Source organism: Megascapheus bottae, chromosome 26, assembly GCF_031878675.1.
Source record: "Megascapheus bottae isolate mThoBot1 chromosome 26, mThoBot2.hap1, whole genome shotgun sequence".
Classification (NCBI taxonomy): Eukaryota; Metazoa; Chordata; class Mammalia; order Rodentia; family Geomyidae; genus Megascapheus; species Megascapheus bottae.
This window is the reverse complement of record NC_143534.1, coordinates 21,249,155-21,275,345: the sequence shown is the minus strand read 5'-3', so window position 1 is coordinate 21,275,345 and position 26,191 is coordinate 21,249,155. Positions and strand designations below refer to the sequence as shown.

Genomic DNA, 26,191 nt, shown 5'->3' with positions numbered 1-26,191 from the left:
TTATTATACATGTGCATATATTCTAAAATTGAAAACTAAAAGACCACTTTTGGTCTCAAAGATTACTCTTTATATCATAAATTTTCCTTAATTTTTTTTTTTTTTTGCCAGTGTTGGGGCTTGAACTCAGGGCCTGGGCATTGTCCTTGGATACTAGCACTCTGCTATCTGAGCCACAGTACCCTTTCCGGCTTTTTCTGTATATGTGGTTTTAAGGAATCGAACCCAGGGCTTCGTGCATGCTAGGCAAGCACTCTACCACTAGGCTACGCTCCTAGCCCCTAATCATAATTTTTTAGAGCTTTCATCTGTAAATGCAAAAGGAAATGCCAAATGAGTTGTTTATTAAAAATATTACAGTGATGTGTATTTGAAAGTTTGGACAGGATGTAACAACTTAATATTTACGAGTAAAGATGAGTTTATTGTGCGATTTAAACGACTGTGTACATTTTGACCATGGGAAAGTGCAAATGCACTTGGGTTAGTACCCGTTATGACATCCTTGTTCTTGGAATGAATTAATAATCCTTAGATAAAATGAATATGGCGAAAATGTGAAATACTTTTGTAAGAATAGGCTACAAAGCTGGTGTCTCTACTTTTACAACATGACAAAATAGCTTGTTGGTAAAATATGACAAAGTAACAGACTACCTTTTTGTTTTCTATTCGCTCTGAATGCCCAATAACTAAACGCATAGAATTTTATAAGCCTTTTCTATTTCTGTACTGTGAGTCAGTACTCACATTTGGTGGATGTTATTCCTTTAAAACTAATGTAGGCCTTCAGTCTTAAGTAGACCTTCAAAATTTAGTTTCTTCAGGCACAAAATCAGATCACAGTTTAGAGTTTAGTTGCCAAGTTATACTTGTTTATACTTGATAACTTTTTCTTCTTACTCAGTTATTTAACTTCTCCTTGGACAACATACTATTGTTGTTGTTGTTGTTATTGTATTTTGGTTTGAACTCAGGGCCTTGCACTCCTCCTTGGCCTTTTTACTTTACCACTTGAGCCATACCTTCACTTTTGACTTTTTGCTGATTTTCTGCCTGGGTGGCTTCCAACCTTGATCCTGAGTAGCTAGGATTACAGACAGGAGCATCCTTATTTTTGTCTTTATTATGAGTCAATGGTTTTGAAATAAGAATTTAAATTCCTCTCAGGGCCTCACACCTCTACAGCAAAGCGCTGTACCACTAAGCCACATCCTCAGCCAGAAGTCTTTCCCCCACTTTTCTTACAATAAATGAAATCACTTTTTGTTGAACATTCATATAAATCATCAGAATTTAGCTCAGTACAGCATTCTTGTATGTGTCTTCTACATGCTTCATCTGATCCTCTCAGGGAATGAGTAGGTTTTCTTTTTCTCAGTGGTCCATGAAGAGGCAGTCCTTGAATAAAGTTAAGCTAATAATTTTTTTTGAGAACCCAAACATTGAATTTTGATTCAGGCTTCTACTAGTGAAGTGTCTGTTCAGGGGGTTTCCCTCTCTAAGTCCCTCCTAAGTTGGCTTCCTTTTGACCTAAGACTTGGTTCTTTAGTTCTGTTTCCATTAGCTATGTTAGCCACCACCCAACATGACTGTGTGTGTGTGTGTGTGTGTGTGTGTGTGTGTGCGTGTGTGTGTGTGTGTGTGTTCGTGCGCGTGTGAGCGTGCGCGTGTGCTTTTTAAAATCCTTTGAGGTGATCTAGGTACTTTCATTAATGCAGTGATGCTCGCCAGTAATGTGCTGTTGTGTTATTATCACAAGTTATTAGGATATTAATTATTACAAAGCCCATTAAATAGCCTCCAATTTAACAGAGGAAAAAGTTGTTGGAGATAGTTACATGGAGAAAAGAGATATAAACCTGCTTTTATAAATGAGCTGGGCCCTCAGCTTTGCTGTATAATCATCATTTCCTTCCTTTCTCCCAGTCCTACCTCCTAGCATCCGTCAGGCATAAATAACGCTCTTCCAGCTTTCTTACTTCCAGCTCTGTTGTCAAGAAGAGTGGCTTCCCTGATGCCTGGCTCCCTCAGTTGTCTTTGCATTCACCTTTTTTTTTCATATATTTTTTATTGTAATTAATAGAAGGGTTACATGATATTCGCCAGATAGATGGTGCATTAATTCCCATTCATTGATACCCTTTCACATGTCCTGGTCCCCATTTCCCCACCCCCACCTCTTATCTTGTTTCCCCCGTTCCCTATCCAATTTCATTCACCTTTTAAAGTCTGCTTGCTGTCAACTCTTTTTTCTCCTTGCATATGTGTGTTCTGTTGCCAGTCCTAGGGTTTGAACTCAGATCCTAAGTGCTGTCCCTGAGCTTTTTTGCTCACTCTACCACAGGTGCCACGGGTGCCACACCACCACACCTGGCCTTTTGCTGGTTAGTTGGAGAGAAGGATCGAAAGGACTTTCTGGCCCAAGCTGGCATTTCACTATAATCCTCAGATCTTGGCTTCCTGAGTAGCTGGGATTATAGATGTGTGCCACTGGAGCCAGGATACTTGCTCTTCACAATTTATTTGCTTTCACATATTCAGTTACCACCTAGATAATGTCACCTCTATGTCTGTCTGTAAACCTGACCTCTTGCCTGAAATCCAGATCTGTGTGTCTTCACCTGTGGTGAATGTCTCTCCTAGTCTTTAAGCAGGTACCTATCTCCTAATCACTCGAATGTCTTGTCATTTTTAAATTGCATAAATGCTGACATGTCACTTATTCTCCTGCCAGCTCATTACAGGGTTTGAGCTTAGAGCTTCAGTTGTTGCTCTACCACTTGAGCCATTCCTCTAGCCTGAGTTTTGCTGGTTTTTGGAGAAGGGAGTCTCATAGACTTTTCTGCATCGCTGCAGTCTGTTGGATACTGGCCTTCTGAGCAGCCTGGATTATAGGCATTTGCCACTGAAGTTCGGCCTTCCTTCCCTCCCCCCTCCCTCCTTTCCTTCCTTCTCCTTTTTCCTCCCCCCTCCCTCCTTTATTTCTTTCTTCTCTTATTGTTTTTGAGATAGTTGTTTTTTTTTGTTTTTTTGTGTTTTTTTTTGCCAGTCCTGGGCTTGAGTTCAGGGCCTGAGCACTGTCCTTGGACTTTCTCAAGGCTAGAGCTCTACCACTTGAGCCTCAGCACCACTTCCGGCTTTTTTCTATGTATGTGGTACCGAGGAATGGAACCTGGGTCTTCATGCATGCTGGGCAAGCACTTTAACCACTTGGCCAAACTCCCGGCCCAGTTTTTGAGATAGTTTTGCCCAAGATGACTTTGAATGATCTTCCCAAGTGTGCTGATTAGAGATTGTTATTGTAGTAAATTCCGTGTTTGTCTTCTAAACTTCTATCTTCCCCTCTTTTTGGGGGAGGGGGGCACTTCTAGGGCTTGAACTCAGGGCCTGGGTGCTGTCCCTGAGCCTCTTCGTGCTCAAGGCTTGTGCTCTACCACTCAAGCCATAACATTACTTCCAGCTTATTCTGAGGAGTTTACTGGAAATAAGAATCTGCCCAGGCTGGCTTTGAACTGCAATCCTCAGATCTCAGCCTCCTGAATAGTTAGGATTATAGGTGTGAGCCACTGGCTTTTTTTTGTTGTTGTTATCTATATGTGTCATCTTACTAGCCTGCCTCAATTTTTTATCTGGTTCCTTAAAATTTATAGAATAAATAAAATTTATAGCATAATATTTGAATTCCTTATGCACATATAGCACCTAAAACTCTGTAATCTGGTCTCTCCTGTGTGCTTGCTCTTGGCTCCTATTATTTCCAACTCATTATTTAATTCTCATAAGATAACATGCTTTTTGGCCTTTTTACTGTTTTAAAATAATGTGTATCATTTTTATAGTAGAAATTTACTAGCATGAAACAACTCATCTCACCAACAGCACACAGCTACAAAACATACTTTACCCCCTAGTCATTTTCTCTGAAAAGAAAGGAAATATGAGATCAAGAATTCCAACTGGAGAGGTAGACAACAAACCCAGACATGTATATTTAGATGCGGGATTAAAAAGAAGTTATTATAACTTCCCTTGGTATTCCATGGTTTGCATTGTAGGCCTAGCCTGGAGTGGAGTGTCATTTTTTTTTCTTTAAAAAAAAAAATTATTGGCGGGGCTGGGAGTTTGGCCTAATGGTTGAGTGCTTGTCTAGCATGCACAAAGACCCGGGTTCGATTCCTCAGTACCACATACATAGAAAAAAAAAGCCGGAAGTGGTGCTGAGGCTCAATGGTAGAATGCTAGCCTTGAGAAAGTCCAAGGAGAGTGCTCAGACCCTGAGCCCAAGCCCAGGACTGGCAAAAAAAAAAAAATTATTGGGCTGGGAGTTTGGCCCTAGTGGTAGTGTGCTTGCCTAGCATGCATGAAGACCCGGGTTTGATTCCTCGGTACCACATACTTAGAAAAAGCCAGAAGTGGTGCTGAGGCTCAAGTGGTAGAGTTCTAGCCTTGAGATAAAAATCCAAGGACAGTGCTCAGGTCCTGAGCTTAAGCCCAGGACTGGCAAAAAAATATATATATTGTCAGGATAATGTGTAGAGGGATTGCAGTTACATTCATCAGTAGGTACATTCCTTCTCAAACATTGATACCCCTTCTCATGTTTTTGTCTCCTTTTCACTCCCCCCACCCCCTCCCCGTCATCTTATTTCCTCCCCTTCCCTTCCCATTTCAAATAAACATATATACAATATACCAGGTAACAAAGTCAGATGCAGTAACTATGAGATAACTGTAAGGGCAAAAATAGAGAAGAGAAATAACATAGTACATTAAGAACAACAATCACACAAGATAAAGCTCTTGTTTCCATCCTTTCATTTAGTCTCATCCTATATGACCTTATGTACTTATTAGGTTTGGGGCTATTGTAATCCTCTGCTAGGAGAGTCCTAGATGTGTACAAATTGTTACAAATGAGGGAAACCATAGAGCCTGTGTTCCTTTGTGTCTGGCTTTGTGTCTGATTTTTTCCAAGTCTTTCCCTTTCCTTACAGACAGGGGGATGTCATTCTTTACTTGCCTTCCTGCCCATGTCCATTTTGGCTGGAATTTTGCTGTCTCAGAAGCTTTTAACTGCCCCTATTTTTGTTTTTTAAATGGCCATAGTGTATTGTGTTCTGTCTTCAATGCAGAAACTATTACATTATATTGTAACTGTAAATTATCTACATCTTAACCTGTTTCTTTTATATTTTAGGGACCTGGCCTTATGTCTCGGGCACTATCTCTGAATTTTTTTTTTCCTCCCCTCAAGGCTCGTGCCTTAACAGTTAAACTACAGTTCTACTTGTGGTTTCTTTTTGGGTAGTTCATTGGAGATAAGAGTCATACAGACTTTCCTGCCTGGTCTGACTTTGAGTTGTGATCCTTTGATCTCAGCCTCCTGAGTTGCTAGAATTATAGACATGAACTACTGGCCCTCGCAATTATCTGCATTTTTGTTTTTGAACTAAAAGTTCCTTTAAGCAGCATTGTTTTTATTTACCATTAAGCACAAATTGTGACTTAGCTGTCTGGATGGAAGCTGCACAGATGTAGAGTGAAGTCCAGGGTGGGAAAAGCCTTTAGGAAGGGTAGATTGTGTTAAATGCTGCTTTTGTAACATCTTTGGTGGTGAAGAATTTCCTGGAGATACAGTGTATTCGTAAACTGCTTTAATTGACAACTCCTTTGTACAACGACTTACTCCTTTGGTACAACTACTTGAAGATAATACGAAAGTAAAAAAGAATAGCAAAAGAATCCCTGAAGTTCCTATTACATTAAATGAATGGACAGGTAAATTAATACCAATAGTAGCCTATGCCCAGAAAGAGTTCTTCTGCAAGGTCATTTCATCTGCAGAGTGCTTAGTCTCCACCAGTTGTAATAAGATGGAGGTGGAATCTGGATGGGTGACCCTTTCGAGACTCCTGGCTACTAAAAGAGGACTGGTGAGAGTGGAACAGTGTCCCAGTGACATTGTCCCTTTCTAATGACCTTCTAACTTCTTAAACCTCCCCCCTTCAGAATACAAATCATTTGTGAGCTACAGCTCACATGTGCACAGTCTTGGCACTTTCACTTTTCCTCTTTTAACCAAAGGTCATCCACAACCTTCTGACAGACAAGGCTGGGAGTTTCTGCTCCATCATCATCTCTGCTGGTTACTGTCCTGCTGTGGTCGTTTCCAAACCTTCCCTTCTTTTATTTGTAGCCTCCATTCCCTGAATTTTGGACTTGGCCTTACATTTACGAGATAGATGCTTTACCACTTGAGTCATACTTGTAGCTCTTATTTGCTTTAGATGTTTTTCAGGTAGGGTCTTGGCTTTCTTCCCCCCCACCCCTTTTGACAGCATTGGAAATGCAGCTTAGGACCTTGTACTTGCTATGCAGGTTCGCTGCGATGTGAGCCACTCCTACAGCTTCTTTGTGGACTGGTTATTTTTGAGGTAGGATCTGTGGACTGTGATTCCCCCTACATGTGTTTTCTTGTATTGCTAGAGAGGGCAGCATTCACCATGGCGTCCATTCATTACATTTCTCCTTGCTGGGGATTATAGTTGTAGCCCAGTACCACTGAGTCCAGCCACTGGTTGAGATGCAGTCTTGTGATCCTCCATCTCTGCCTCCCAAGTAGCCAGGCTTTATTCGTAATCATTGTCATCTTCCTGTCCCTAGATCTGTTCTTTAGTCTTGAGTACTGTCCTTTTCTATTGCTTCTTCATATCCCTGAAACCTGGCCATTTACAAACATCACCAGCCAGTGACGGCTGTCTTTGTTGCTAGCGTGCTGAGTAGTCACTGGAGAGTTGAGGTCTGTCCATAAGCTGTTTCCAGAACCATCCCTGTGCCCTCAGCTGTTCTTTAACACTAGAGCCTTGTTTTGCTTTCTCCTGGGTTTGGCCCTCTTCCAGGGGGAGGAGGGTTTCAGAAGGCTGTTGTTTGCCTTGTTGAGATCTACAGAAGGAAAAAGACTTGTCCATCGCACTTATTTTATGCTTTATATTCAGGTAGCTGCCAAATTTTGAAAACATTTTGTTACCTAGTAGCTTTTCCTAAATTAGATGATTTAGAAGATTGCTCAAGGCAGTCCGTCCGTCCAGTGGTTACCAAAGTAGCCTGAAGAAACAAGTATCCGTCCTTATATGGGACAAATATTCCTGCTATTCACTTTGGAAGCCTTCCAGAAGCTCTGCTCCTCACAGCCATGACTTTTGCTTTCTCAGGAGTCGTATGTTCTGCTTCCCTTTAGTCATAACCTTCAGAACCGAATACTTTATTTGGGTTGCTTAGAACTATAGATGGTAGAGTTACTGCATTAAATCTTAGTTTAGGTAGGCCTCAGAAGGTGACTTGGTAAGCCAGCTCTGGTCACCCACTGTGGGGAACAGGCCCTGTAATGGTAGTAGAACTGGGGTGAGCCTAGGGCATGACAGAGCAGGTTATTCTTAGCCTTTGTCTCTGGGATGCCAGCACTGCGCAGAGGAAGTACCCATCCCAGGGGCACTTAGCATTTTAAACACTCTGCCTGACCAGCGGAATAGCTTCTTAGCTTCTTAGGAGACGCACCCCTCAGTGTTGTTGTGGAGATTGTAGGTGCTGATGCAAGATAGTAAGTAGTGATGGGGTGTTGTTAGCAGTCTGTCATCATAGTAATCTTTGAGGAAGTTTGGTAAGGTATGAACTGTAAAACTCTGAAAACATTGATTCTGAGAAAAGTTACATACGTAATATTTGGAAGTTTGAGTAATCTAACATATAGAGTGTTCACTTTTTATGTAGAGATTTTGAAAGACCTTGTCTCCCTCCCTTCCTCCCTTCCTTTCAACTTAGTGGGTATTAAAATCAGACACATACTCTCTCTTGTTGAGCCACTTCTTTCCTCCTCCTTGGCTCTTCTGCTTTATAGGTCATCTTTCTAATAAGGTCTTTGTAATTCTCTTTCATCTTCCAGGTAGCAGGGACCACATTCATGCACCAGCATGCCTGGATTTAGAGGTAGCTTTCTCCTGTTAGGGAATACTTGATATGGACATTCTTTTGGAGCTCATTGAATTGGCACTTTTAACAGTTTATCAAATATAAAACCATTTTATTTCAAGAATGGCAGGAGTGAATTCTGAGGATCTGGCTTGGAACTTATGTGAATGAAAGAGAGATAACCGACTGGGGAAGGACAGTAAATGAGGTTGCAGAAGAAACTGTTTCAGATGCATTATATTTATAATAACAGGAAGGAAAGAGTACAGAACATCTTCATGGATTTTCCTTATTTCCTCCTTCTCCTTACAATGGTGCATATTTTCTATTTCAGATGAATTTACAATTGGTTGTTTGGATTGGACTTATCAGTTCAACTTGCTATGTGTTTGGCCAAACAGGTAAAAAAGAATATTTTCTCAATTTCTCTTCTTTTTCTTCAGTATCTTACATCACTGTTAGTTCAGTTAGGTTCCTGGAAAATGGTAAATCAAGTGATTCCGCTTCTTCTGAAACCCTGTAGTATATACCACTGTCTGATCCCAGCTGAAAAAGATAAAGGAGTCTGTAGCCTAGCTCCCACCATCCCTGCTGTCTAAAATGAGGACAGTGAACTAGAAAGGGATTGGTATAGAGTAGACCAAAGACCAAATACACAAAGATTTTTGAGAATAAAAAAAGAGTTGAAGTGAGAAGCAGGAAGGTAAAAGCATGATCTAGTAACTAAAGTAATTGTGAAATTGTAAAATTGTGAATTATGAATTGTCTGTTGTATTTATACAACCCAGGAACAGTTGACTTTTTAGAAGAGATGGTCTTGCTCTTTCATCAAAAATTCTTGCAAATTGCAACATGTTGGCACATGGTGGAAGAGCAATGTAAAGTGTGGTTTATCTGTGTGTAGAATCATGGATCATGGGTACTCAGTTCTTTCCACATCTCAACATGTACTTAATTAGAATTATGTGCTTCAACATCATGGCGAGGGGGGAGATTAGTACATGCAGAAGTGAAGAAAGAAAGAGTAAGTGGAACTGTTGATAAATTAGAACACCACAAACAAGAAAACAAAACAGAATGTAACTTCCTTACTGTGTGCGGATATCTAATATAAACCAATAGGCATGGTATCATGATTCGTGTAAAAAGAGACAGTACTTTACTCCATTATATTTTAACTCATGACAGGTATAACTTTTTGGGATGATAGACTGTGACATTAGACCCTTGATACATACATAGAGCTCAAGTATATGCCAGTAGTTTCTTGTCTTCGATGATTGTCCCTTTATAACTTTTCAAGGTGATTCAAAATCATCCAAGTCCCTCTGCACTAGGTCTAGTTTAGCTTAATAACTAGGTCAGACTGTTCATATTTAACTTAGTTGGATCTATTATGTTATTTGCCAATGTGATGTCAATTTTATTATATATTTATTTTTTGGGGGGGTGAAATTTAAAGCGATCTTTCTTTTTTTCTAACAGATAAAAATAGATGTTTAAAAGCAAATGCCAAATCCTGTGGAGAATGTATACAAGCAGGGCCAAATTGTGGATGGTGCTCAAATGCAGTAAGTACAGTTGCTTACGTTCATTTTGTCCTCCAATTATTAAATGTGCCCCATTGCTGTATCTTTGGGAAATACTAGAATAAAGTCTTACTTAAATCAGTGTTTATTTATTGGCTGGTACACTCTGGTCTAGAACTCTGCCGTTAATCTGGATGTTGAACCTTTGAAATATGGGTGTTAGAAATTAAGACTTTCATAAGTCTCAAAGAGGTGAAGATTTTGAAAACGTAACTATTAAAAGGAAATGTTCAAATGGTAGTAAATTTATATACATGTCTTGTGGGTGTTGGTATTTTCTGCTTTTATTTCTTTTTAATTTGGACACGGGGTTTTGCTGTGTAGTGATCTTCCTGCCTTAGCTTCTTAAGTGCTAAGATTTTTACAGATGTAGACCTCAGGCCTGCCTCCAACTTTCTCCCCTCCTATATCTTCTCTTCTTCCTTCCTTCTAGGTCTGTAGTGTTAACAATCAAACCTAGGGCCTCCCGCGTGCTAGGTCCTAACCTTTCCTTTCCCTTCTCCTGCTAAACCATTTAAGACTATCTTTTATCTAGGGAAAACTAGACATTGAGTTTATTTTAGATTTTGCCCACTCTTTTTAATGGGGGAAATGTTAAATTAACTTTCAAAGTTACACATACGCGCGCATGCACACACACACACAAACTTACAGAATTTATTTGTATTCTAGTAAAAACCTATTGAAGTTAGGGTATAAATTTTACTCTCAAGTGTTTTTCTTTGTTGTTTATTTCTTTAATAGAACTTTTATACCTATATTAGACTAAATTTTCAGTGAATAGATGAATGAATACTCAGAACAGGAACTGAGTCATTTTGACATTGTTAACTAATTAACTCATGAATGCAAAAGCTCAAAGGTTTATTGGACCCATGTTGCATGTGCTAGCTTGAATCATAAGTGGGGAGGGTTAGACCATCTGAAAGATAAAACGGAGGGGCCAAGAGTATGACCTAGTGATAAAGTATTTGCCTAGCATGCATGAAGTCCTGGGTTGGATTCCTTAGTACCGCATATACAAAAAAAAGCCAGAAGTGGTGCTGTGGCTCAAGTGGTAAAGCTCTAGCCTAGAGAAAACCTAAGAACAGTGCCAAGGTCCTGAGTTCAAACCCGCAGACTGTCCAAAAAAAAAAAAAAAAGGAGGGGGAGGAGGTAAAAATGAGACCATTTTATTTCAAAATTTTTCTCCAAAAATTTCAGATTCTTTTCTCCCCCAAAATGTTATGTTAGCTTAAGTTGGAAACAGTGGCCAGAGAGGGGACTGCTGTGGATTTATTTTATCTTAGGCTATTTTCTCTGGAAAGTGGGGGTTATAATTTTTGTTTGATCTGATTTAATTAGAATTGGCGACAGTTTCATGTAGAAGGTTCTTCTCAACCTCTGTTTTAGGGAGGCCACTGTTTATCTGTATTCAAAGGCTGTTCTGGCCAATTGCTTTTCAATATTTGAGTCTGTTGAGCTTTGGGGCCTAGTTCCTTACCAGGCTCTTTTAGAATATGTTCAGTCGAATCTTTATTTTCCTTTTTTTCCTGTGTGTGTGTATTGGTATGGGCTTGAGCTTCAGGGCCTTGACCACTCTTGTCTTTTTTCACTCAAACTGGTGTTGTACGTCTTGAGACACACCTCTGGTTTTGGCTCTTTACGTAAAATCTTTTGCTTTTGTCTGACTAGACTAGCTACTAAGTGCGATCATCAGATCTCAGCTTTCTTGAGTGGCTGGAATTATAGGAGGCCTGAGCCACCAGTGCCTGACTTCTCTTGATGTTCGAAAGTTTCCTAGATTGGCCAGTATTTGGGAATTTACAATTTACCACATTACAAATTATGTCATTAGTGGGAATTCTGTGCCGTAAGTATATATTAAGATGTTAAAATTTTAAGATAGGAAGTGGCTCTGTGTCTCAAGTGGTAGCGTGTTAGCCTTGAGCACAAAGAGGCTCAGGGATAGCACCTAGGCCCTGAGTTCAAGCCTTACAACCTACAAAACAAATTAAATTAAAAGGTATCTAAAATTTAAAGGGCCATGAGTGTGCCCTAGTGGCAGAGTGCTTGCCTAGCATACATGAAGAATCGGGTTCGATTCCTCGGTACCACATCTACAGAAAAAGCTGGAAGTGGTGCTGAGCAGAAGTGCTCAATGCTAGGCCCAGAGTTTAAGTCCCAGGTCTGGCACAAAAAAAAAAAAAAAATTACAACTTTTTTTTTACATTAATAGCAAAGATTCAAACTTTCCTGTATGTGTGCTAGATTTCTTGATAGCTACTTTAAAAAATGCCACACACACACACACACAAAAATACCACCATCAATTAATTGAGATGCATTTAATCTAATATACTTTTCCTAAACATAGGGATGTTCAAAATATTATGCAAGGGAGTATGCTTTATAGAACAAAAGACTTTTCAAATATTTATTTATTTATTGGTAGTCCTGATGCTTGAACATTTTCTTGCTAGTAGGCAGATGCTCAGCCACTCAGGTCATATTCCTAGTCTCTTAAGGGATTTTTTCTGAGGGCAGTTTTGTGTGTGTGTGTTTGTGTTTGTGCGTGCTCGCCAGTCCTGAGACTTGAACTCTGGGGCCTGGGCATTGTCCTTGAGTTTTGTCAAGGCTAGCGCTCTACCACTTCTGGTTTTTTCTGTATATGTGGTGCTAAGGGAATTGAACCCAGGGCTTTGTGCATGCAAGGTGAGCACTATACCACTAGGTCATGCTCCTAGCCCTCTAAGGACAATTTTTAGGAGAAAAAAAAAAGTCATGTATGGTATTTGGATAAGCATATTGCTAATTATAGTTAAAGATGAGGTCACTCTGAACTTGAATGTGAGATATTTAAAATACATATATTTAGGAGAATTCTAGGAAAGGTATTCTTTTTTAGAATTGATTTTCCTTATTTTTAAACATGCACATATTAAGCATATGTTACAGGTTGAATAAATGGGACATTGTGTTTAAAAGCCAAAGACTGAGTACCTTAAAATTATTGATTATGTCAGAATTAATTTGACTTCTGTAATTAGTGTGTTTGCAGTTATAATTATGAAACAGATTTGATTTCACACTTTATGTGACTGGTCTTCTATGTACCATTTAGACATTTTTACAAGAAGGAATGCCTACTTCTGCACGGTGTGATGATTTAGAAGCCTTAAAAAAGAAAGGATGTCCTCCAGATGACATAGAAAATCCCAGAGGGTCCAAAAATATAAAGAAAAATAAAAATGTTACCAACCGGAGCAAAGGAACGGCAGAGAAGCTTCAGCCAGAAGACATTACTCAGATCCAACCACAGCAGTTGGATCTGCATTTACGATCAGGTACAGAAATGCACCCACATCTCCTACTTAAGTTTTTGACACTGCTTTTCTATGATATATATGTACATTGGGTTTTATTTATTTATTTATTTATTTATTTGCAGTTATGGGGCTTGAACTCAGGCCCTGGGCACTGTCCTAAACATTGTTTTGTTTTGTTTTGTTTTTGCCAGTCCTGTGGCTTGAACTCAGGGCCTGAGCACTGTCCTTGGGCTTTCTCAAGGCTAGCACTCTACCACTTGAGCCACAGCACCACTTCTGGCTTTTTCTATGTATGTGGAGTGCTGACAAATTGAACCCTGGTCTTCGTGCATGCCAGGCAAGCACTCTTACCACTAGGCCAAACTCCCAGCCCCTTGTTTTGTTTTTATTCAGGGCTAGCATTCCACCACTTTGAGCCACAGCTCCACTTACAGTTTTCAGGTGGTTAATTGGAGATGAGTCTCATGGCCTTTCTTTTCCTGCCCAGCCTGATCTGGGTTTAAACCTCCACCCTCAGATCTAAGCCTCCTGAGTAGCTATGATTACAGGTGTGAGCCACCAGTGCTGGCTTATATGATATTTTTAACCAATTTGAGATGTCATTCTCATATGTGGACTTGGTCTCAAAAAATGATATGGAATAGGTTAAATTTTTAAAGTCTTTGTAAGACATAACAATTTGTATAGCATACTTTGAAGAATATTTCTTAGTGGCAGCATCAGATTTTCATACAGCTTCAAGAGGTATTCATTAGACTTGAATCAAATGAGTTAGTGAAAACGATAAATATGTATCTTCTGTCATTTTATAATATCAATGCAACATTTTAATCCCTTTGTATTTATTTAATATTCTCAAAATATTAAAGTGGCAGTTTACATCTAAAAATGAAGAAATGGCCTCTCTTTTTGTTCCCCTTCATCCTTTCTAACAGGGGAATGATGAGACTTCTCCCTCCCTCCCTCCCCTTTCTCCTCCCTCTCTCTCTCTCTCCCCCCCTTCCTCCCTTCCTTTCCCTTCCCTTCCCGTCCCTTCCCTTCCTTTCCCTTCTCTTCCCTTCCCTTTTCCTTCTTTCCTTCCCTCCTTCCTTCCTTCCCTCCTTCCTTCCTTCCTTCCTTCCTTCCTTCCTTCCTTCCTTCCTTCCTTCCTTCCTTCCTTTCCTTCCTTCCTTCCTTCCTTCCTTCCTTCCTTCCTTCCTTCCTTCCTTCCTTCCTTCCTTCTTTCTTTCTTTCTTTCTTTCTTTCTTTCTTTCTTTCTTTCTTTCTTTCTTTCTTTCTTTCTTTCTTTCTTTCTTTCGCCAGTCCTGGGCTTGAGCTCAGGACATGAGCACTGTCCTTTGACTTTCTCAGGGCTAGAGCTCTACCACTTGAGCCTTAGTACCACTTCCAGCTTTTTTTTTTCTATGTATGTTGTTAACGAGGAATCGAACCCCAGTCTTCATGCATGCTAGGCAAGCACTCTGCCACTAGGCCAAACTCCCGGCCCAATGAGTTTCTTGTTCTGAAACCCCTCCCCCACATGCACACACCCCACATTCTGGCCCCAGAAAAGCTTGAGCTCCTTGTCCTGTGACCCATTGCCCATCTGCTCTAGCTGAGTGCCACCGTCACCTAATGTATAGGATCCTTATATAGGCCATTCATTTAGGTATTTTATTATTTTCAACCCTTTTTATACTAAGTGCTGCTTTAAACTTCTTGGGATGTTCTTCTCCTGACCCTGTGATATCACTTCTAGTTCTTAGCTCTGTGTGTGTGTGTCTGTGTGTCTGTCTTTTGTGCTCAGGGCTAGTGCTCTCTCTGGTGCTATTTCTGCCTTTTCTGCCTTTTGAGTAGTTAATTGGAGAGTAGCATCTCAGGGGACATTCCTACCCAGGCTTGCTTTGAACCTGGATCCTCAGATCTCAACCTCTTAGTAGTTAGGATTACAGATATGAGACATTGATGGTGGGCTACCCCCCCCCATTTCCTTTATGCATTTTTTTCTTCTTGTGATTTGCCTAAAAGTTGGTTTTCATCTGAGTGTTTGAAAACCCTTTGTGTGCTATAGCTGCAGAGTCTTGAACTCCTTTCTTCTTTCTCTGCTCACTAGAAATCTACGCAGTGAAAATCTACATGTTAAAAATTAACATGTAGGCCGGGAGTTTGGCCTGGTGGTAGAGTACTTGCCTAACAAGCACGAAGGCCCATATACACAGAAAAACCTGGAAGTGGTGTTGTGGCTCAAGTAGTCGAGCAGTAGCCTTGAGAAAGCTCAAAGACAGTTCCTGTGCCCTGCCTGAGTTAAAGCCCCAGGACTGGCAATAATAAGTTTTCATTTATCCAAATCTTCATTTACTCATATTTTTTTAGCTTTCTTTTTTTTTAAATTTTACTTTGTTTCATGATGTTGGAGATGAAGCAGCATTCCTTGTATGTGCTGGGCAGTAGTCTGCCGTTGAGCTCTAATCTAGTCCCTATGAAAGATTTTGTTGGTTTCTAAAGTAAAAATATGGTTCAGTTATTTATTTGCCTATGGCAGTATCCTGTTACACAAAGAACATGTTTCTCACTTATAATTTTGATCTCTGAAATGTCAAGTTTCTGCCCTATACTTTGCCCAGTCTTGTTTCCAGTCAATTTATGGTATTTTATATGTTATCTTCCTCATAGCTTCTGATCTATGGTACTATTTCATTAGTGTAACAACTACTGGAAATAATCACCTTATAAAGAGAAAAAGGTTACTTTGGCCCACAGTTTTGGGAGTTACAATGCAGGATTGAGTGACCTTTGTTGATTTAGGGCATGGCAGGAGGCATGCCGTCCTCAAAGCACTTGATGGGATATAGTGTGCACCTCAGGTCTGGGAAGCGAGAGAAGGAAGAGTCCTTGTAGAGGTTACAGCTATGTGACCTGAAAATTCCCTATAGGCCTCATCTCTTGATTTTCCACACCTCCAGTAGTGCCAGCCAGGGAACCCAGCCTTTAACACAGGTACTTTGGGGACATAATTGAGACCCAAACTGTAGCAGAATTGATTTTATGTCTTGTCTTGTTGATTGGGATGTTACCTTTATCCTCTTTGTCTTCTTAAGGTCTGCTGTTACACGATTTTCCTTTTTTAAATGCATTTGAAGGCGTACCTGAGATATAGATAGATAGATAGATAGATAGATAGATATAGCTAAATGATATACTTCATTTTATGTTATTTGTCACGGATTGATTTGCTGGCAAGCTGATTTCATTTGTTAACTCGTTTAATTAGGGGAACCACAGACGTTTACATTAAAATTCAAGAGGGCAGAAGACTACCCCATTGATCTGTACTACCTTATGGACCTTTCTTACTCCATGAAAGATGATCTGGAGAACGTGAAAAGTCTTGGAACGCATCTGATGAATGAGATGAAAAGGATAACTTCAGACTTCCGGATTGGTAAGAGTATTTGAAAGAGTATAGTTTTCTTATGATAAATCTTGGCACTTCTCAATACTCCTATATTTTCTTTCTGAGAGGAAACTGTTATTCCTGTCACAGGTCTAATCATTTTTCTGCCTCCTCTTCCTGTGCTGAGGAGTGCTACTATGCAATTTGACATTGCTTTTGCCCCATAAATAAAGAAGGGCATGATTGTATCACAGGGACTTAATCCATTCATCTGCTTATTTATTTTACAAATTTGTGTCAAGTACCTCCAAGTTTCATTTCATTACTAATCACTATGACCATTACTGCACCCTAATTAGTGAATATGTTTTGTTTTTGCTTTTGGTATTTAGACATGGAATATTGCTCTGTAGTTTACCTTGAACTCAAAATCCTCTGACCTCAGCTTCCCAAGTTCTGGGATTGCTGGTATGCAATAAGATTTTCCCCTTTTAACCCTTTTTTCTACCTCATATGTTCCTAACTAACCATTCCTACTTGCTACTGCCTTGGCCATCTGAAATATTCCAGAGGTTTCACAGACTTGTGTAAGCCTTTGAAAAATTGGCTGTATTTTGGCCAGGTGCCAGGTTCCATACCTGTAATCTTAGTTCCTCAGGAAGTTGAGATCCAGAAAATGAAGGTTTAAAGCCAGCCTGAGCTGCAGAGTTCATGAAACCCCTTCTCCCAAATAACCAGCAAAAAGCAGGGCTGAAGTTATAGCTCAGATGGTACAGTGCTAGCTAAGCAAGCAGGCTATGGAAGCAAGTAGCCCTTAGTTCAAACCATGGTCCTGGAAAGAAAAGAAAACAAGCAGCCATATTTCAAGTAACTATTGCTTAAAAGATTTTTTTTAAATTAAGAAACATAATTAAGTGTGGGAAATAGGAAGCTCTAACTCATTTTTAGAATTTGAACTTAGACTTGAGCCAGGCCTCTAGCCTTAGTCTTTTATGAAGTAGTCTGATAAAACCAGAATGTTCGTCATTCATTCTGTCATTATTGAGATCTTCTCTGCTAAGAAAATGAAGGCGAGTAATTTTAAAATGGTAGGTTCAGACTGGGTGTGGTGGGGTCTACCCCTAGTCTCAGTACTGAAGCAAGAGAATCTGAGTTTATAGCCTGGATTAAATATTAAAACCCTGCCTCAAAGATATTACACGTATTTATGGGTAATTTTATTTGGCTGTTGTAATACTGTCAATAGGTAACTTACCTAAACAACGAATTTATTGACAATATTCTGGAAGCTGAGAAATCTTAGGATCAGGATTCATTCTGTGCCTTTTGTTCCGCGGATGATGGCTTTTAGCTGTGTTCTCACATGGTAGAGAGGAAAAAAGAATTCTTCATCTTTTTCTAGGAGGTCATGGGTCCTCTGATGCTTTTCCAATCATGATCTCACCTCTTCCGGTTGCTTTATTTCCTGGTGCCATGTGATTGTGGATCAAGGGTTTAACATGTGTACTTTTGGGGAGATAGGGATAGAGACATTCAGTGCATAGCCAGGAATGTCGATTTATTGTTTTGAATGATAGTTTTATCTGTACATGGATTTATCCTTATGCCTTTTTTTTTTCTTGCCAGGTTTTGGCTCATTTGTGGAGAAAACCGTGATGCCTTATATTAGTACCACACCAGCAAAGCTCAGGAATCCTTGCACAAGCGAACAGAACTGCACTAGCCCATTTAGCTACAAAAATGTTCTCAGTCTCACTAATAATGGGAACCTATTTAACAAGCTTGTTGGTCAGCAGCACATATCTGGGAACTTGGACTCTCCTGAGGGTGGATTTGATGCTATCATGCAGGTTGCTGTGTGTGGCGTGAGTGAATTCATTTTCTACATTATTGTGGATCGTTCTTGTGATTTAACCACAAGTTAGGAATGGCAGTAGATGTGGTAGTTTAGAATTTTCCTTCTTGATCCTGGGCTCTTAGCATCTCCAGGGGTGTTTTCTGCTGCTTTTGAAAGGATAATGCACTACTGAGAGTTACTATGAGCTTCCAGTTCAGTGGTCTGTGTAAACTACTAAGCATAAAGCAAATACTATCTTTTCCTTTTGCATTTTCACAGTAGTAGTTGCAATTTCAGGTTTCAGCTTTTAAGCTGAAGAAAGAGTGGAATTCAAGGACGTGCCTTGGCCAATACCGCTTTTCTTTCTAAGCAGTTAGTTACTTGTGTACTGTGTTACTTGTTAGTTGTATTACTTTCTAAGCAGTTACAGAGCTCAGGGTTACCTCTCTCCATACCTTATTCTATGTGACCAAACCACACCTCGCACTTGTGGTAATGCCTATCTTTCAGAGTTTGTCTTGCTTTACTTCTCTAGAGCTGACCGAGATGGATACCCCACTTTTGATAGACCACTAGTATTAATAACATCTAATATAAGTAATTTAGTATTAGGGGGAGCAGAACAGATGAATTAAAGCAATTTACATTTAGACAAATATAAGTACGTAATAGAAAAAGTATTTTATTCTATAAATTCTACCACTTCTATAAATTTGATTACACAAACACATAACAACTAAAAGTCCCGGTTGATAGATTAGAAGGGATCAGTTTACACTGGGATAAGTCTTAAGTCTTTTTTTTTTTTTTTTTTGACCAATCTTGGGCCTTAAACTCAGGGCCTGGGTACTGACTTTGGGCTTTCTCAAGACTAGAGTTCTACCACTTGAGCCACAGCACCATTTCTGGCTTTTTTCTATGTATGTGGTACTGAGGAATCGAACCTGCTAAGCAAGCACTCTACCACTAGGCCAAACTCCTGGCCTAGGATAAATCTTTCATAATATTTTCTGTTAAAAAAAAAAAAATGTGTTGGCTCATACCTGGAGGCTGAGGTCTAAGGCTCACAGTTTAAAGCCAGTCCAGGCAGACATAATTGAGTGACCCTTACCTCTAATTACCCAGTAAAATGCTAAAAGTGGAGGTTATGTCTCAAGTGATAAGAGTGCCAGTGTTGAGAGCAAAAGAGCTAACCAAGTGGGTTTGGTGTGGGGGGTGGGGAATCCCAGATGCAGAGTGAGGGCAGATGTAAACTTGTGATGCTTTTATATACTCAGTACTCTCGCCTACTGAAAGGCTGGCACTGTGGCTTCTGTTGCTGAGTCAAACCAGAAAAACAACTTTTAGGAGGTGAGGTGAGATGTCTGTGTGGACAACAAGGAGGAAAACCAAGCAGTGAAACAGGGCAGTTTCAGGCTAGAGGAGCTTTGGTTACCAGAGGATTATTAGAATTGTGTAGAGAACGATAAAGTGAAGAATCGGGTGGAAAGTACAATAGTAGCTTGAATGAACAGCAACGGGATGTATCTGTCAGGAGAAGCATTTGAAACTTGCCATCCTTTCTTTTGAAGTCACTGATTGGCTGGAGGAATGTCACCCGGCTGCTGGTGTTTTCCACGGATGCTGGCTTTCATTTCGCTGGTGACGGGAAGCTTGGTGGCATCGTGTTACCGAACGATGGAAGGTGTCATCTGGAAAACAATGTCTATACAATGAGCCATTACTATGTAAGTGCTTTAAGGCCTTCTCAAGTGGGTAGGTTAGGTTGGGTTTTGAATCTCTGCCTGTTATCCTAAAGGGCTGAGTGAACAGTGTGGCAGAGCTTCTGGCTTTGTCACGTTATAAGTAGGGTCCATAGCACAACAACCAGGAAGTCTTTCGTTGCTGTTTGTGAAAAACGCATGCTCCTTACTTGACAGAGGCTTACCTGGCTGTAAGGGATGTTTCACACCTTTGGGAGGGGAGGTTGGAGAGGACCCCTGGCTCTAAGTGGTACTTTTCACACTTAGACATGTGCTTTGCTAGAGGTAAGGGGCCACTTTAGCTGACTCTTCACTTCATGCAGCATTTGGTAGTCATATTGGTATTATTTTTCTTAAAAATTTATCTAAGTTTGCACACTTTACAATGTTATATGACTTTAAAAAGTCAATTTCATATCTTTTGACAATAAAGATTGGAAGTTATTCAAGGTCTAGAAGAATACAAGTCATTTTATTTCTTTAAGTGATAAATAATAGAATTCTTAACTATTCACAGTTTAATTTTATTATCTTTATGTTTGAAGTTCATATTACTATTTAAGACCTATTAACATGGATGTTTATATGTGTGTGTATGTATATCCGCACACTACTCACTTTAGCGGTTGTTTGCTTTTGATATTCTTATTTGAAGGCCGTCTTGCCTAAGGAAACCTGTTATATATGTAAGGCATGATAGTTTAAATATGAAAAAATATTGGTGACAGGCGGATGACAAGTTAGAGTTGGCCTGGTTTACATAGCGACTCAGGAATCTAAGATCTGAGAATTGTGGTTTGAAGCCAGCCTAGGCTGGCAATTCCATGAGATTCTTATCTCCAACAAACCACGACAAAGCCAGAAAGGAGGCTGTGGCTCAAATGGTAGAGTGCTAACCTTGATCAACAAATAGCCCCATGCATGTGAGTGTGAACACACAAAGACAGCAAAGACCAACAGAAGGAAACGTGAACTACATTAGCATGTTTTTACGTACTGAAACATATTGTTTCTCCCCTTAGGATTATCCCTCGATTGCTCACCTTGTCCAGAAACTCAGTGAAAATAATATCCAGACAATTTTTGCAGTTACTGAAGAATTTCAACCTGTTTATAAGGTAAATTCAGTTGAGATAGAAAGTTCTTTTGTTGGGACCAGGGGTTTGGCCTAGTAGTAGAGTGCTTGCCTAGCATGCATGAAGACTCAGGTTTGGTTCCTTGGTACCACATACATAGAAAAGCTGGAAGTGGTGCTGTGGCTCAAATGGTAGAGCACTAGGCCTTGAGAAAGCCCAAATACAGTGCTCGGGCTCTGAGTTCAAATTCCAGGATTGGCAAAAAAAAGAAAGAGGAAGGAAGGAAGGAAGGAAGGAAGGAAGGAAGGAAGGAAGGAAGGAAGGAAGAAAAGAGTAGGAAAATGTTGTTTCAAGATAAATATTATTTGCTTAATAGTTTTTTTAAAAATAGTTTAAATAAATACATTTTGTATGTTTTATCTTTCTATTTCAGGAACTAAAAAATTTGATCCCTAAGTCAGCAGTGGGAACATTATCTGGTAATTCTAGCAATGTGATTCAGTTGATCATTGATGCCTACAATGTGAGTAGATTTTAAGTAAGATCAACTTTCAACAATAAGGATACTTTGCTCTAGGAAAGTAAATATTCACTGATACAGAATTTTCCAAGCTAAGACAGCAATAGAAAAAAAGAAAACATAACTCTTAAGTTCTGTGTCTGGGCGTAAATATTTCTGTTGTCTTCCAAAATCATGTCTAAGTGAAGAAGAAATATGCCAAAGGAATGTGTGGAACTTTCTGAACATCTCATGTCACTAAGCAAAAATCTCATTGCCAACAAGTGTAAGATTTATGTTTAGGTATATAGTTACTCTTTCAGTCTTTTTTATTTCCTGTAAGTATCCTTACTGGTTTTTTCTATTTTGATAAATTGTGTTAAGAAAACTTTTCTTTGCCTTTTCTTGTACTAAGTCAGAGAGTGTCATTTTCTATTTTCAACAAGTATACACATACACTCAGATGTGACCATATGAATGTGTCATTAAGACTAAATAGCACTATATATATACCAATACACATATATGTGTAACACCTAAGTGCTTATATACCTGCCTTATAAGGAGGACTGACTTTCATCCTCTTAGGGTGGTCTCTGTTTTTGTTTGTTTTGGTAGGCTCAAGAGCAGTGCTGACAAACCCAGAACTGACATGGGCTGGGCAACTGCTCTGCCGCTGAGCTACCTGCACCCATCCCTCACAAGCCACTTAAAGTTTATACCGGTCTGCCAGGACTTCAGGCATTCTAATAAATTTATTCTCAGTTTGTTGAGCAGATCATTTACAGAGGAAAGAAAACATCTTTTCTCTGTTTCTCATAATTGATATTAGGCTATATAACCATTAATAATGTAATTGAATTAAAAAGACTCCTATTGTACACATTATTTTGAGGATTGGACTCCTAATTAGAAGTTACTACTCTGAGTTTTCTAATCCTTCAGGCAGCCCTGGTTTCAAATGTTTTTATTTTTTATGAATACAGTTGATTGTTACTCTTTGGTTTTATATATGGGTAATATTTTATTTGACTTTCCTGTTGACCATTACCTTTTAATCTTTTAGTCCCTTTCCTCAGAAGTCATTTTGGAAAACAGCAAATTGCCAGAAGGTGTAACGATAAATTACAAATCCTACTGCAAGAATGGGGTGAACGGAACAGGGGAAAATGGAAGAAAGTGTTCCAATATCTCCATAGGAGATGAGGTGTGTCTTATAAGCATTTTCTGTAGAAAAGAAAAAAAAATGCTCATTTTAAGTGTGTTTACAAAAAAAATGAGCTTTATTGATAGCTTAATTTGATTTTCTTTTTCTCTTCCAGGTTCAATTTGAAATAAGCATAACCGCAAATAAATGTCCAGAAAAGGTTTCTGGAAGCACTAAGGATATGGAAACCATTAAAATTAAGCCTCTGGGCTTTACTGAAGAGGTAGAGATTGCTCTTCACTTCATCTGTAATTGTGAATGCCAAGATGAAAACGCTCCTCCAAGCCCTCGCTGTCATGACGGGAACGGAACGTTTGAGTGTGGAGCTTGCAGGTATATCTTTATAGATGCAGTGTTTACATATTATTCACAGTTGAAGTGTAAAGTCCACAAATGAGCAAGAACATAGTTTTCTTTTTGAGGTTGTCTTATCTTGCTTAACATGCTATTCTTCAGGTAAGTCTGTTTTTCTGCAAATGACATAATTTCATTTTTTATAGAGTGTACTGTTCTGTACAGTATATATTACATTTTCTTCATTCCACTATTACATTTTTTTACCTTCCCACCCAGCCTCTCCGGGCTCCTTTTCTCCCACATCCTCACCAGCATTTATTGGCTTTTTTCTTGATTATTGTCATTCTGACTGGGGTAAAATGGAATGTTTGTGTAGTTTTGACTTGCGTTTCATTTATGGCTGGGAATGTGGGACATTTCTTAATGTATCTATTTACCATTTGCATTTCTTTGAAAAACTACCCATTTTTAATTGGGTGATTTGCTCTTTTGCTATCTTGTATATTCTGGGTGTTAACTCCTTATGTTGAATAGTTGGTAAAGATTTCCTTCCATTTTGTGCCTTTTTTTTTTTCTTTCCATTTTGTTGTCCCTTGTTTTTTGTAATTCTTTTGCTATACAGAAATTTTTAATTCGGTGTAGTCCCATTCATCCATTCTTGCTCTAGTTTTGTTTGGCAATTCGGATTGTATTCACAAATCCATTCTGTGCCTATAATTTCCAGAATATCCCCTGTAGTAGTTTCAGGGGTGCAGAGCTTACATTTAGTTCTTTCATCCAATTGTAGTTGATTTTTGTACAGAGTAAGAACAGTCTAGTGTCAAACTCTCAAACATAAATTATCGGTTTCTTAGTAAGTTTTTCTTTTGTTTTGTTTTGAAGAGGCTGTCTTTTCCCCAGTGTATTTTTGGCTCCTTTGTCAAAGATTAGATGGCTCTATTTATATGGTTATATTTCTGGCTTTTACTGGCTGGTTGTTGATAAAGACTGAACTACATTTGATTGACTTGAGCTCGAACCACAATCATCAGATCTCAGTCCTGAGTGTGTAGAATTTTATAGGCTTGAGCCTGAAATAGCCTCTTGATTGGAGACTGGAAACCATTAACATTGAGAGTTAATATTCAGACTTGTGTCATATTTCCTGTCTTTTTTTTTTTTTTTTTTTGCCAGTCGTGGGCTTGAGCTCAGGGCCCGAGCACTGTCCTTGGGCTTTCTCAAGGCTAGAGCTCTACCACTTGAGCTTCAGCACCATTTGTGGCCTTTTTCTATGCATGTGGTACCAAGGAATCGAACCCCGGTCTTCGTGCATGCTAGGCAAGCACTCTACCACTAGGCCAAACTCCCGGCCCTCCTGTCATTTTTTTATAATGCTTGTTTTTTCCTATTCTTTGGCTAGTCTCATTAAATAGGGTTTATTCTCTCCTCTATTTTTCTGTTTTCATTTGTCATTTTGTATGTAGTATTCCTTCAGTTATCTTCTGCAGTGCTAATTTAGTGGTCATGAATTTGTTGCACCTTTATGTATAATGGAGAATTTTTATTTCTTCCTCAATTGTGAGGGAGAAATTTGAAATGAGAAATTATGAGGATAATTGTGTTCTTCCACATCCTTGAATTTCAGAGTTTTCATTAAGAAATTTGTTTTTCTAATGAACTTCCTTTCTCAGGTATTTAAGGCTTTCAATATCCTCTTTTTTGTTTTGTATATTTAATATTTTGGCTGTCAAGGGATGTTGCTTTGATTTTTTTTTTCCTGTTGAATGTTCTGTAAATATTCTGTACCTTGATGACTCTTTCTCAAGCTTGGCAAATTTTCTGTTAGGATTTTATTGAATATGTTATCTTAGTTTTAATTTTTTCTCAGTCTCATACCTAAGATTGATAAATTTCTGTTCTAAAGTACCGAATGCCTTGTACTTATTTTGTTAGTATTTTTTCCATATCTTTGATTTGTTTGGCCCCTCTGCTTTTATCTCTGATCTCTGATACTCTGTTTTCTCAACTTGTATTCACTGGCAACACTCTCACTTGAGCTTTTTTGTTTGGGTTTGAAATTTTGCATTTTCAGAATTGTTATTTGAGTTGAATTTCTTTATTGAATTCTTCTTTCATATCCGATACAATCTTCCTTATTTCATTTTTCTGTTGTAATTCTCTTTTGACTTCAATCACATGTTTTTGTCTTTAATTTCATTTTTGTCATAAATCTTTTGAGTTCACTGTTAGAGAGTATCTGCTTTGCTTTTGTTCATGCTTTTTTGTGGAATTTGTTGGCCTTCAGGGGAGATGCATTTCTTCATGTGCTCACTTTACTGGTAGTTTTACATTGGGACTTGCCCGTCTGAGTGCAAGTTTGGTTGGAAGATTTAACTTTCTGTGGCCTTTCACTTGTAGACTTCCCCCTGTTAAGATACAACTGGATAGTGGCCAGATTATGGTGAAGTTTTTCTTTTAAGGGGAGGGTATGGTTGGCACCTAAAAGCACTGTGTGTGCTGGCCTGTTCTCACAGAGAGGAGGCTAGCCACATTGGCAAACAGGTGATATATATCTACCTTGACCAATATTAAAACAATCCTATCCCATTCCCACCGCAGCTCTAGTATCCTGAGAATATGAGAGGGTCTCCATACTTTGTGTGAAAATGAGGAGGGTACTATCATACATAAGAAAGGGTGGAAGTGAGGTGAGGCATGTGTTGTTACAATGTGAGAAGGGGTGGTGGCCGTGGTTAATAGAGTGCATTAATGAAAATGATGTGGTAGGTAGAAAAGAGCTAGTTGGTGACATTTAGCCATAAAGTGAAAAGAATAGATTAATAGGAAGATAAGTACACTAATAAAACTGATAAACCAACACTGATCTGATTATGTAACCTATTCAGTGCTTAGATAAAAGGTAGATGAAGATAGGAGCTAGTGAGCCATCCTGTTTATAGACAGAAGGAAGATATTTATGGAGGTTGTCAATTGGAGAGGAAAGAAGATACAGTTTTAAGGTTGAGTATTAAGAGGTTGCCTTGTGCCATGCAGTGTGTCTGACAAGGAAGAAAAAGAAATAACAATTGTAAGGTAAGAAAGAATGAACAGAAATACCTAAAGTAACCATGTAAGATAACAAAGAGGTAATATAAATTAAAATGTATTTTTAAAAGTTTAGATGATGAAAAAAAAAAGGACACCAAAATCAACTAAGGAGAGAGCCCCCCTCCCACCCCAATTTTTGAACAGGTTTTTGTCGTATTCTGTCCAGCAGGTGGCAGCATAAGTGCAGTTCCCATTCAGTATAATGGCT

At 39.0% G+C, this 26,191-nt stretch overlaps 1 protein-coding gene across 1 annotated transcript in view; it reads left to right on the top strand.

Annotated features, from left to right (window-relative positions):
* Nucleotides 1-26,191, top strand: part of Itgb1 (integrin subunit beta 1) — a 50,341-nt gene that overhangs the window by 9,226 nt on the left and 14,924 nt on the right. The window contains exons 2-11 of the mRNA XM_090319111.1: nt 8,303-8,369; nt 9,454-9,539; nt 12,661-12,883; nt 16,116-16,286; nt 17,865-18,103; nt 19,647-19,802; nt 20,840-20,935; nt 21,327-21,416; nt 22,459-22,599; nt 22,715-22,932. Of these exons, the coding sequence (XP_090175237.1) occupies nt 8,303-8,369; nt 9,454-9,539; nt 12,661-12,883; nt 16,116-16,286; nt 17,865-18,103; nt 19,647-19,802; nt 20,840-20,935; nt 21,327-21,416; nt 22,459-22,599; nt 22,715-22,932 (1,487 nt within the window). The remainder of the gene's footprint in view (nt 1-8,302; nt 8,370-9,453; nt 9,540-12,660; nt 12,884-16,115; nt 16,287-17,864; nt 18,104-19,646; nt 19,803-20,839; nt 20,936-21,326; nt 21,417-22,458; nt 22,600-22,714; nt 22,933-26,191) is intronic.